The following is a 12640-nucleotide window of genomic DNA, read 5'->3' as shown; positions in this document are numbered from 1 at the left end:
CCGCTAGTGGGGGGCGGCGGGGGTGGGGGGCTTGGAGCCACATCAGAGCCTCTGCGCGCGGCCCCTGGGGGGACGGCTGAGTGATGAGTCCTGAGTCACAGGCCCCGCGCTGTCCCCGGACGCCTGTGGAGGCACGTTCAGAAACGCTCGGGGTAAACACTCAGAGGTAATCAGCGTGCAGCGCCCTGCCTGCCGCAGGGGCAGCCGGGCTGGCACGCGGGGCAGGGCCCGGCGCACCCAGGGGCCGCGGCCCGGGCTTCCCTGGGCCCCCGCAGCCCGCGCGGCCCGGGGTCGCCGCCTGGCCACGTGCCGCCAGGACCCAGGCCGGTGGGGCCGAGAGCGCCCTGAGGGTCAAACCCTGGCTTGGCACCCGCAGCGACCTCGGCGGCGCCGCTGCTGCTGGAGGGGGCCCCCAGGGCCCCCGCGGCCCCTCCCTCGAGGGTCCAGGACCGGCCCGGGCTCCACGTGCCAGTCCCGGGGCCGTGGCCCGAGTCCGGCCGTGTCGGCGATGAGACGCGCGGGACCAACCAGTCTTTGCTGGGGTTGGAACTGGGCTCCCGCGCACCCCGCCCTCTCCCGCCCGCCGTTCTGAGCGGACACGTCAGGCTCACGCGTCTCTCTCTCAGGGGGGTGGAGGCCCCCAGGTTGGAGGGTGAAGGGGCCTCGGCCCGCCTACCCTGTCTGGGGCCCCGGGGGGGGGCGCTGGCAGGGCGAGAAACCCCTGCTGGGGGAGACACGCTGAGGGCCCGCGCCAGGCACACACGCGCAGCCTGAGCCCCCGGCGCTCGCCAGACACAAGCGGAGAAAATGCGGACGCCGGCGGCACCGCCGACCAGCCGGGCTCCGGGCCCTCCCCGCCCTCTCGGGCCGGCTGGGCTGGGACGCCGTCCACGGTCCCTGAGGGACAGGCCGAAGGAAGACCTGAAACCGGGTTTGTTAGGCCGTCTGTGAGCGTCGGCCCATCGAGTCCTTCCAAGGACCCGCGCGCTTTCACGGATGAAGAGACCGAGGGTCCTGGGGGTTCACGGCCCGAGGCTGGGTAGGCAGGGGCAGGAGGGGCGTCAGCTCAGGGCCTTCAGACCGCAAAGCTCACGGCTCTCTCCGCTGTTGCCTCGGATGTAGAATGGCGGCTGCAGTGGAATCTGCCTGGGGGGTGGCGTTGGGAGGAGTACCCGCGACGCCGCTCGGCAGAGTGGTCGGTGGCGGCTGCTATCAGTGTGAGGATTCCGCGCGCTGGGCACCTTGCAGGTGCGCCGCGGACACCAGCCTGGGCCCTCAGGTAACCTGGGAGGGGCCGTGCCGAGGCCGCAGCCTGCGGGCGGCGCCTGCGGGAGGGAGGCCGGCAGGAACGTGACTGGCGGGCCTTGGGGGCGGCGCCGGCCCCCCGGGCTGGGCCGACGAGGGGGACCTCCACGCCGTGCACGGATGCTGCAGGAGCTTGGGATGTTGGGGAGCGCCGCGCCTCAGTTTCCCCCACTGCCCCTGCGCTCCCGCTCTGGAGCCCCGTGGGTCCCTCTCCGGGTCCCTCCCTTGCAGGGAGGCCCGCTTCCCTGAGAGCCCTAGTCAGAGCCGGTGTCTGGAGCCCACGCAGGCGGGCGGGAGGCCGAGGGCGGCAGAGACCAGGGAGCAGCCCCCTCCTGTGCCCGGAAGGCCTGGCTCGGCCGGTGGCTTCTCGGGGCAGCTGCCGCCGCAGGCCGGCTCCGGGGTCGGGGGCAGGTGGCGGGGGCTTGGGGCCCACCGGGCGCTCTGTGGCCGGCACTGCCGGCTGCTCACAGCTCCCTGTTCTCCCCCTGCGCAGAGACCTGAGCATGAACAACCTCACGGAGCTGCCGCCAGGTCGCTTCCACCACCTGCGCTTCCTGGAGGAGCTGTGAGTAGCCGCGGGGGCAGGGGCAGGGGCAGGGGCAGGGGCAGGGCTGGGGCCGCCTCGGCCAGCCGGCCCGCTGTGGGGACGGCAGGGTGGCCCGGGCGGGGCCCGAGGGTGGCCGCGAGGGGCCCTGAGGAGCAGGAACCCCGCGCTCCGGCTCCCTTTCCTCCCTGAACGCAGCTCCTCGCGGTGGCTCCCCCTCTTTCTGTGAGCACCCGCCCCTCACCCTGGAGGTCACCCCGCCGGTCCCAAGTCCTGGTGGCTTTTTCCCTTCCCTCCGTTCCCACTGCTGTTGCCTCAGACGGCCCCTCACTTGGGGCATTGCATCGAGCCTACCCGGCCGGCTCGGCTCCGCAAGGCCTGTCCTGGGCGCCACCCTTGGGTCCCTCCTGCGTCCGAGCAGGGTTCTCCCCCGACCTGGAGGGTCCGTCTTTCTCCCCACCGGGCATCGTGAACCAGTGACCTGCCCGGGCAGCGCCTGGCCTGCCGCCCTGCCCCCCCGGTCCCCGTCCTGCTCCGTGTTGTCTCTGCCCCAGCAGAGGTCCTTGGGGTGCCATGGGGTTTGTGTCCACTGTGCGAACGGTCGGTTGCTCCTGGCCCTGAAGCCTCCCCAGCTTCACGCCTGCCCCCCCTGCCCCGCTCTTTCTGAGAGTGCGCGGCCAGCCCCGCTGGGGGTCGCATCCCCCTCACCCTGGGCACCGGCGGGGGCGAGGCGCCTCTGTGCGGCGGGCGGTGTCCTGGGCTGACAGCAGAGGGCGCCGCCTGCCGCCCCCGGGGTGCCGGGGAGGCCCCGTCCCGAAGGAGGTGGCCGTGGAGCGGACCTTGCCCCAGCCCTGCCGGCCCCGTGACCCGAGGGCAGGGCCGGGCCTCTGGGAGCCGCGGGCGAGGGCAGGCGCCCTGCGGGGAGGCCGCCAGGGTGGCACCGCCACTGTCGCCTGGGAACGTGGGAGCCAGCGCCGCGCGCCCCTGCGGCCCCGCAGGCTGACTGTGGCCTCCGCGGCCCCGTCCCTGCCCCCTCTGCTCTGTCCGCAGGCGCCTCTCGGGGAACCGCCTCGCCCACATCCCAGGAGGAGCGTTCTCCGGCCTCCACAGCCTGAAGATCCTGTGAGTGTGAGCAAGCCGACCGCGGCGCGAGTGGGGTCCCCGAGCCGGCTCTGCCTGTCACCCTGCCCGTCACCCCCTCTCGGCACTTCCTCTCTGACGCGCGCTTCCACCCTGCGTGGCTTTGTCCGTGGCGAGCGCTGTGGTGTGTGGCCGCCCGTGGGCGGCCCCCAGGGAGCCCACCGTCCTGTCCCGGGACCTGACGGATGGCCCCGGTCAGGGCTCTGTGGGACCAGGCTGTGGCCGACCCAAGCGCTGTCCCCGAGACTCGGCCGGGACGGGGCGGCCGTCCGCGGGGAGACGCCCTCCGCCCCCGGCCTCGCGAGCCCCACCCCGGTCTCTGCGGCTGCCGCGCCGTGTCCCCTCTCAGTGCGATCCTGACGCCTCCCTCGGACGTCACGCTCCTTCATCTCTGCTCCGGTCCCTTGCCCTTGAAGCAGAAGGAAGGTGACAGCCGGAGAGGGCCAGCGCTCTGTCACTAAGTCCCCCGTTGCCGCAGAGCTGGTGGCCGTCAGAGAAGGGAAGGCGGGGGCCCCAGCCGAGTGTCCTCCCACAGCCCCGCTGAGGTGCCGATGGCGCGTGTGGGGCAGCGCGTGGGGCGGGGTGCCCAGCGTCTGGGGGGCGGGAGGGTCTCCTGGGCAGGGCGCGTCCCACAGCCGCTGGTGAGGGGGACGAGGGCCGTGGGGGCTGACCCTGGCGCTTTGGAATGAGCCCTCGGAGCTTCCACGTGCGGCGGGCGGTTCCCCAGGCCCCTGCCCCCTGCGCCCCGCCCGGGCGGCACGAGGCCCTGCGGCCGCGAGGTGACAGGTGCTGAGACCCAGCCCTGTGTCGGCGTGGGCTTCGCCCACCTGGAAAGAATGGTTTCTAATTCGCTCAGAGTTGTTCCTGGGCTGGTGGTGGCCCTTGGCCGCCAGCTCCCTGCCTCTAGCCTGTCAGCGGTCCCCGTGCCCAGCCCCGCGCGTCCTCGTCCTCCTTTTCTGAGGCCGAGGGCAGAGGAAGCCGCCCGTTCCACCTGGCTCTGGGCCCGCCCCCGGGGCTCCCCGTCCTCTCACCTCCCCTGACCCTCTGCCCTGCCCTGGGGGCCGCCTCTGCCCGGCCTCCGTTCACCTGTCCCCTCGCGAGCCGGCCCCCTGCCTCCCTGCCCTGGCCTGTCCTGCCCCCATCACCTCGCAGGCTGGGGTGGGGGGCGGAGGCCCGCGTGGTGGCACGTCTGCGCTCGGTGCAGGCTCAGGCCTGCCGCCGCCGGATGAGAGCGGGCGGCGTGCCGGGCTCTCCGAGGCTCCGGCCCAGCGCCGGGCCCCGCTTTCTTCTTTGCCTGCATGAGGCAGCGAGTCAAAGCCGGGGCCCCCGCCCCCGCCGCTTAGCCCAGTTGGGAGGCCGGAGAGGCGGCAGGTCGGAGCCCAGGACAGCCGGCCGGTGGCGCACCGCCCGCTGGGCCCTTGACCCCTGTGGAGCCCTGTCCTGGGAGGCCGCCCGGTCCCCGGCCCCAGGTCAGCCCCTCGCCGCCTCGGAGGTGAGCCGGGGGGTCTGGGGGCTGACACCCCGCCATCAGGGCCGCAGTCCGGGCCATTCCCCTTTTTCAGACCCGCAAGGAGAACCGAGTGGCGAAGCCGCTCCTCGGCACAACGATCTCCCAGCCCTAGAGGGCGTTCCCTCGCTGCCCTCACGCCCCTGTGCCTGGCACGCGATCGCCAGGGCGAGGCCGGGACCCTGGGATTTGAAACCCGCCCGGGTGACAGCAACACGCAGCCACAGAGCTGAGGCCGCGGGTGCGGGCGCCTCCCCCCAGCAGGACCAGGGGGCACCACAGCGCAGGCCCGGGCGGCGGGGCTGGGCCCGGCCGGGTTCTGCCGATTGCTCTGTGGCCAGGGCGGAGTCCCCGCCCCGCGTGGGGACGGCAGGGCTGCGGCGAAGTCCTTCCAGCCTTTAAACCTGGAGTCAGGGGCAAGGAGGGCCGGCCGGGCGCAGGGCCCTAGTCGGGGCCAACGGCCAGGCCGGCCCCTCGCCCGGGGCAGCGACGGGCGGCCTCTGTCCCCTCACGGCACAGAAAGTCACCGCTAAAATGTTACGGCAGACCCAAAAGTATCTTTTTTGCCTATCTGACAAAAAATGCATATAATTTTGATTTATTCACACCTGACAGCTAGTGTGTTGGCTGTTGTCGGTTTTTCGCTTGAGAAGCTGCAGGAAAAGAGGTCGGTGCCCCCGGCTAACTAGTCAGGTGTCACGTGTTTTAAAATTCTTGGGTGCGCCGGCCGGGAACCGCTGGCTGAGGGGCTTTGGTTCAGGGAAGGGCGGGGGTCTGAGGAAGGGGGCTCTGCTGTGCGTGACTCCCCCTGGGGCCTGCGGAGGGACCCGGGGGGATGTGGGCAGCTGTCCCCTCCCTGCCCACTCCGCCATCATGCCTGTCCCTGGCCCCAAGCGTCCTCAGGCCTCGGGGCGGCCCAGGCAGCCCCTGAGATGCCACGCGGGGGCGCCCTCTGCCCAGGCCGGACAGATGCACACAGGGCAGGAGACGCCCTGGGTCGCCGAACGTGACAACGCAGGAGGTTTATTCCTGGGAAGCTGAGGGACCCGAGGCCGAGCGAGCGGGTGACCGGATACCGGTAATAACTCGCCACGTCAGCTCCTAAGTTGTGGCCTTTCCGCTGCTACCGGCCACTGCTGGGCGAGGTCGTCGTCCTCGTCCCAGGTCACGGACGAGGAGCGTCGGGGGCTTGCACACGGTCACGCAGCTGGGGCTCCGCAGCTGTCCGACTCCCGGGCCTGCGCAGGGTGTCCCCACGCTCAGGACGCCCCAGAGGCACAGGTTTAACTTCCTCCCATGAAGCGCAATTGTCCTTGGGAAGGACCCACCGGGCGGCCCAGAGCCTGGCTCGGCGGCAGGCCCCTGGGGGACGCAGCCACCCCTCCCTCGCTGGGCAGGGGCCGGGGGACCCATCCCTGGCCTGTCCCCTCCCCGTCCCCCAAGGAGCTCCTCTCGCCCCTGCCCGCGGGGAGCCCAGCTTGCCCTCGTTCTGCCGCGCTGGGAGTTCAAGGCGATGGGAGGGCAGGGACGCGGGAGCCCCCGGTCCTCACCCTGGCTGCTGGCATAACCCAGGCCGTGGGCTGTGCCCGCTGGGTAAGTGTGCGCTAATCCACGTCAAGGTCTAAGACCAGCGTCCAGCGCACCCGCTGTTCCTGCTACCAAACGTGAGGGTTAGGAAACGCGCCGCTCTTCCCGCAGCTGTGAGCTGAGCGACCTCGGGCCAGAGGCACCGCTTCTTCTTCTTCTCTTTTTAGTTTCATTTATTTATTTTTAGAGAGAGGGGAAGGGAGGGCGTGTACATCCATGTGTGGTTGCCTCTCGCACGCCCCCCACTGGGGACCGGGCCCGCAGCCCAGGCCTGGGCCCCGACTGGGGATCGAACCAGCCACCCTCCGGTCCACAGGCCGGCGCTCAGTCCGCTGAGCCGCTCCCGCCGGGGCAGGCGCGTCTTCCGACCTCTGGCCTCGCTGCCGCCTGCACATCTCTCTGCTGCTTCTGCTTCCTCCTCTTTGGCTCTGCCTCACCCTCCCGTGACCCCGCCTGACCCCTGCACAGCCCCTGCAACCCCACGACGGGCAGGGCTGGGCCAGGACTCCCTCGGGCCCAGAGCTGGGGGTCTGGTCGGGGTGGGGTGTCGGGGGCGCCCCGGCTCCGCGGGCCGTGCGTCCTCCAAGCGCCTGCTCTCCCCGCAGGATGCTGCAGAACAACCAGCTGGGAGGCGTCCCCGCCGAGGCGCTGCGGCCGCTGCCAAGCCTGCAGTCTCTGTGAGTCTGGCCGGGCGCCCCCACGCCCCCTCCTCTGCCCCGCCTTGGTCCCCCAAGACCAGACAGCCCGCGCTCCGGGCTTCGCTGGGTCGGGCTGTGCTGTCATCGGAGGCTTGTGTGCTGACCCGAGGGCGTGCCGGGGAAGGGAGGCTCGGGCCCCGCGAGCACTGTGGGAATGGGACCTCCCTAGGTGGGGCCACCAGGGCAGCCGTCCTGGGGCGTCTGGCGCTCTGCCCTGGAGCCCGGGGCGGGTGGAGTCTGCCGCCCCCCAGAAGTGTCAGGAAGAGGCTGCCTCCTCCGCGTGGGCTGCTCCAGGCTCCAGGGCTTTGGGGCGGGGTGGCCCAGACACCCGTTTCCCCCGCTTGGGTGGCACGGTGCTGGGGACGCACTGGCTGCCCATGGCCCCGCCTCTCTCCAGAGACCATGCAGTTCCTCTCCTGCCCAGTAGGGGCGTCGTGGATGCAGGATGGAGCCGGGGTCGGCCGGGCAGGTGCAGCCCCACTCTGGGGCCTGATGTGTGTCTCCAAGGCAACCGTAGGCCCGACTCCAGCTGATGGACCAGCGTGTAGATGTTTGGGGAGAAACCAAAGTTGGAGACTGGGCATAGGTTTATCCATGGGGGAAACCGAGGCACAGTTAGCGCGTCATGTGTCAGGACAAAGGCCTCTCAGCCCAGGGTTTGGCCCGTGGGTGTGGAATCAGCCTGTCCTGACCCTCCTTGGGCGGGAGGAGGCTTCTCGCCAGGACCCACAGACCCAGGACCCACAGACACAGGGCCAGTCGCGCCCCTCCCCGAGGCCCCCCCCCGCAACAAGGGCAAGGCCGCTGCCCCCAGTCTCCCCCGCCTCCCCCATCAGGACACGCTGGACCACGTGGCGGAGGGTCAGAAGGCCCGCGGCCAGGAGAGCGGGTGCTGGCTCCCCCTCCTGCCCTCCCAAGGGAAGGCCCCGCGTTTGCTCAGGGCACCACCGGCAGAGCAGGGGGGCAGCCAGGACAGGGGCGGGGGCAGAATTGGCCGCTTCGTCCCAAGTGCCCGAGTCTCCACAGGGAGAGGGCCGTGTTCACGGGGCTTCGGCAGCCAGTGAGGCCTGGTGCTTCGGGTCGCGCAGCGCGGCGGCGGCTGCGGCTTCGGCTTCGGCTTCGGTGGGATCCTGCGGCTCCGCAGGCGGCTGCTCCGCTGGTGGGGACACGAGGCTGCCGGCTCCTCCCGCACCTGGCACAAGCCAGGGTCCTGGGGGTGCATCGCGTGGAGGGACACGAGGGCTTCCCGGTGGGGCACAGGCACATCCCCGAGTCGCTCGGGGGTCCGGGGCGCTCGTTCTCCGCAAGGAAAGGGTGTGAACAGCAGAAGCTCATTTCCGACCGCCCGGAGGCTGGAGTTCTGGGGAGGCCCCGTTGCGGGGCGCAGGCGGCCGCTCCTCACTGGCCCTCGTGTGGAGGGGAGCAGAGCCGGGAAGCAAGCCCCCCCCGACTTACAAGGGCCCTGACCCCCAGGGGGCGCCCCCTTTGCGACCTCATCGGACCCTAATTCCGTCACACGGGGGCAGACAGTGAACGTGAGTTTTTGGAGGGGCGCAGTGTGCAGGCCACGCGAGGGCACGGCGTGGGTCGCCTGGGGAGCAGGGGCATCCGCATTGATCCCTAGCACCCCCTGGCTTTTATCGGTGCCCCCAAGCCCCCCTGGCAGACGGCATCAGGCTGGTTGTGCCTAATTAGTGAAGGGCAGTCGGGAGCGTCTCACCAGAAGCGGCTCTTCTGTCTTCCCACTGTGAGGACAGCGCCTGCGGGACAGCCCCCTCCTCCACGTGCAGACCTGGGGCGCAGGACCCTGCCCAGGACCCCCAGTGGGTCGGAGGCAGAGCCGGGGGCCGAGCCGAGAGGGCCGCTGGTGCCGAGGGCAGGGGAGCCCAGCCGGGGTCCCTCGCTGCTCACAGCCTCCTGGGCGGAAACCGTCTCCAGAGGCCTGTGGGCCTGGGGACCCCAAGGAGACGCTTCTCAGACCTCCCGGGCACCGGGGCGAGGAAGGGGCTGTGGGGGGGCGAGGAACGTGCCCGGAGCAGCCAGGGCCCGGGTCTGGGCAGCTCTGGTGCAGGCCCCCGTCCTGGCGAGGCCCCGTCTGCTGTGGAGAAGCCCCCCAAGCTGCCCCCGGGGTCCGGTGACTGCTGTCAGTGCCGCCTGCCCGCCCGCCGGCCGGCGAGGACCACGAGGCCCAGCCACGCGGTGGGGCCTGGCCGCGGGGTCCCCGGGGACACGCGAGGTGGCGGATGGCTCCCTGGCATGGCTATTTCGGGCTCCGTGATTACAGGCTGCTGTATTTGGATCCCCGAGGTTCCGGGCGTTGATTGCTACATGTCTGGGGCAGAGGCCACCCTGAGGTGGGTGGGCGCGCAGCCCCCTGCGTAGGACGGTCTGAACACGGGCGTTTGGCTGCTGGCGCTGCTGACGGCGTGTCTGCCTGGGCCGGGCCCTGGGGTGCTGGGCGGGCCCTTCAGCCGTGGAGGCCGGTGCGGGATGGCGTTGGCCAGAGGCGGCCACCCAGGAGCGGCATGGTGCCCTGCCCGCCGGGAGCGCCTCGGTCCAGCAACATGCGGGTCCCCCAGCCACCCGGCCCCCCGGGCCTCTGGAGCTCCCACAGGCCCGGGCCTGAGGGACCTCGGGGGGCCGGGGCACCCGCATGGGAGGGGCTGTGGGAGCCGGCAACCCAGGTGCGGTTTAAGGTCCCAGGCAGAGCCCCGAAATGGGACAGCCCTCCCCCGTGGGAGAGGACAGAGGCAAAGGCCTCAGGCCGCTTCCCCTCTCCCCCCGTCACCTGTGCCCACGGACCGGAGGTAGGGCCTGGGTTGGTTTGGTGGTGCACCCGCCTAAGGGCTGGGAGATGCCCATGACCTCTTGGGGGTGCAGCTGGAGACACCAAGGTTAGACTCTGGGAAGGACCTCCCACAGAGTCTGTGCCCACAGGGAGGGAGGGCCAGAGGAGCAGGGGCTTGACCGCCCCCTCAGACCCACCGGGCGTCTTCCGGGGGCCATAGCGTCTTCTCAGGACTCTGCCGCTCTGCCGCCTCAGCGCGGAGGGGAGCGAAGCCTGGGATTGCAGCCCGGGAGGGTGGGGACAGCGCCCGCGGGCCTGCGGCCCCTTCCGCCGGCCGCCGCCACCCTAGGGGGAGAAGACTGGTCAGGGGCTGGGAAAGTGTGATCTCTTTCGAGTCCATGAGTAATTTTCCACCCGTTTACGAGCCCGGGAGGCCCAGGTGTCTGCCAGCCGCTGGCTGGAGCACGGAAACTCACTCGGCGGCCAGCAAGGGCGGCCCGCGTGTGGCTCCCGCTCCGGCCGCCTGCGAGGCCGCGGAGGGGGAGGCGGCCTGCCCCAACCGCAGGGCCCTGCCTCAGGAGCTGCAGGGCGTGGGTGGTCGCCCTGCCCGGCTGCCCGGCCTGCAGGGCAGGAAACCGGCAGCAGAGCGGCAGTGACCGCCCGGGGCTCCCGGCGAGCGCAGCCCAGGCCAGGCCTGCAGACGTCTAGACGCCTTCCCTCCGAAAGCGGGTGACCCCTTCAGGAGTTTCTGTGGCCTCTTCAGCCAGGAGGCTCTGAGGTCGCTTGTTCTGGAAGGCGACCCGTCCCAGTGGCTCCCAGCGGCCCCGACACTTGCGTTTGGACTTGGAGCCAATTCCTGCCCTCGCCCTCCCGTAAACAAGCCCAGGCCTGGTGTGGGCTCCGTGGACGGGGCCGGGGCCCGGGGGACGAGGCGGGACAGGCCCACAGGCCCGGGGGCGAGCTGCTCTGGGTGTGCGGTCGACGGGGTGTCAGGCCTAGAGGGGCCCTGGCCGCCCACGGGCCGGAGGCCACCACTGTCCCCTCGCAAAGCTGTCTCTTCGCCTCCCATCTCCGTGCTCTCCCTGCATCTCCTTTAAGAAATTAACTCCTGGAAGTTCTGAGAAAGGGGGAGAAGGCCCTTCCTGCCTCCACTGTCCCTTCGGGGGCTGGGGCCGCAGGCAGAGCTGGGACGGGACCGAGGGCTGGCAGGAACTCGGGGTGGAAGGCGGGAAGCACTCAGACCTGGGCGCAGGGCGCAGGGGGCGGGGGCCAGGCCGCGGGCCGCGGGCGGCCGGCTGTGCGGTCAGGGCCTGCATGTTGGTATGTGCAGCCGCTGCAACACAGCGCGTGGGAAGCAAACGCTATTCTTCTAACGAGCCACGCGGCGCCTTCCCAGGCCAAGACTGACACCGCTTAGAATCACCGGCCCCTGCGGAGGGTCCGTCCAGCGGCCCCTCCGCCCTCGTGGGGAACCGAGGTGCCCCTGAAGGGGAGGCCGGTGCTGACTCTGGGGTGTCCGTAGTTTCTGGAGCCCCAGGCCGGGGCTGGCGTGCGGGGTGAAGAGCCAGCCAGAGGCCCTAACCCAGCTGGGACGCCGCGGCAGCGGGAGCGGAGCTGCTGCCGGCCCCCTCGGGGAGCCCCCGGCCCGGGGTGCAGCTGCCGGGCCCGCCCGCTCCCCAGCCCGCACTGACCGCCTCTCTGCAGCACACCTGCTAACCTGGGCCTGAAGGGCCCTGCAGTGCAAACCCCTCCGAACACACACCTGGGTGGGGGCGGGGCCCGTGGGAGGGAGGGGCGGGGCCCGTGGGAGGGAGGGGGCGGGGCGGGGGGGAGAGGGGGCGGTGGAGGGAGGCTGGGCCCCTGGTGCTTAGTTCTGGGGTGGGGGGGTGAACGGGTCTGGGGTTCTGGTGAAGGGGCCCCGGGGCGCCCCCGGGTCATCAGACAGCACCGCTGAGCCACGGCCTAAGCCGGGGGGCCCAGGATGACTGCGAATGCGGCCCAACGCAAAATCCTCAATTCACTTGACACGTGACGAGATGTTTTTGTGATTACGTGTCACACGGCATTTCATGGGTGGCCCAAGACAACTCTTCTTCCCATGTGGCCCAGAGACCCCGGAGCTCGGCCGCCCCTGGTCAGCAATCCTGCTCCTCTGCCCAGAAACCACGCGGCCGCCAGGGCCCGGCTGGGGCACATCGCCTTGGGTCGCCCCGGCTCTCCGTTGGCGTCCCTGCTCCCCTCGAACTCCTGGGAAGTCGCTTCCCCCGACTCCCCACCCCCGCTCCCCAAGCCTGCCCTCTTCTGCCTCCAAGTCCTGCCTCTCCTCTGCCTATATCAGTGCAACACGCGCCTCCTCCAGGAAGTCCTCCTAGGCTGATTCCATCTACCTCTGAGCCCGCTGGGCGCACTGGGAGCACCAAGTACCAGAACCAGGTGCCCTTGGTCCTCCCCGGGGCGGCGGGGGGAGGCCCGGCGAGAGCCCCAGGGATGCCCAGGCAAAGCTCTCGTCTGTGCTGGGCCTGTAGCCGCCCGACCTACCCGTTGCCAGGGCGTGGAGGACCACCTGGTTGGAATGCAGGTTGGCATGAGGGACAGGCCGTGGGCACAGGAAACCGGTCCCTTTAGGTGCTGTCTAGAGATCCGGCTTCAGCAGGCAGGGCGGGGACCCCGGGCGGTGACCTTTGGGGTCCGTAAGGTCTGAGAAAGTCGCTGTGCCTGGCCCGGGGCTGTGGGCCACCCCCGCCTGCCGTCTGTCAGCCTCGTGCGGCCCGCTGGGCTTCTGAGTCTGACGGTGTCCAGCCCCCAGCCCTGACATGGGTCCAGTGTTGCTTGGGGACCCTCGCTGAGTGGGGTCGGTCAAGAGACGCCTGCCAGGGAGAGCCTGGGCCACAGCGAGGGCTGGGCACCTCTGTGGCCAGGGCCCGGGGACCCGCAGACAGGAGAGCCAGGGAAGCGCGGGGCACAGAGACGGTGCCTGAAGTGGGGCGTGGCGTCCGTGCCACCCGGGGGCTGCGCCCGCTGCCCTCCCTCCCAGCGCCCCCCTCCCATCCCCGCCGGCTCCTTCCTCTCAG

The 12640-nt window shown here is 71.1% G+C and overlaps 1 protein-coding gene across 1 annotated transcript in view; it reads left to right on the top strand.

Moving 5' to 3' along the window:
• Window positions 1-12640, top strand: part of LGR6 (leucine rich repeat containing G protein-coupled receptor 6) — a 57013-nt gene that overhangs the window by 15848 nt on the left and 28525 nt on the right. The window contains exons 2-4 of the mRNA XM_054576521.1: window positions 1799-1870; window positions 2900-2971; window positions 6689-6760. Coding sequence (XP_054432496.1) covers window positions 1799-1870; window positions 2900-2971; window positions 6689-6760 — 216 coding nt within the window. The remainder of the gene's footprint in view (window positions 1-1798; window positions 1871-2899; window positions 2972-6688; window positions 6761-12640) is intronic.

Source organism: Pteronotus mesoamericanus, unplaced genomic scaffold (genome assembly GCF_021234165.1).
Source record: "Pteronotus mesoamericanus isolate MK-2021 breed Mesoamerican mustached bat unplaced genomic scaffold, CSHL_Meso_final contig_347, whole genome shotgun sequence".
Classification (NCBI taxonomy): domain Eukaryota; kingdom Metazoa; phylum Chordata; class Mammalia; order Chiroptera; family Mormoopidae; genus Pteronotus; species Pteronotus mesoamericanus.
The sequence above is the reverse complement of the archived record's forward strand: the minus strand, read 5'-3'. Positions and strand labels throughout refer to the sequence as shown.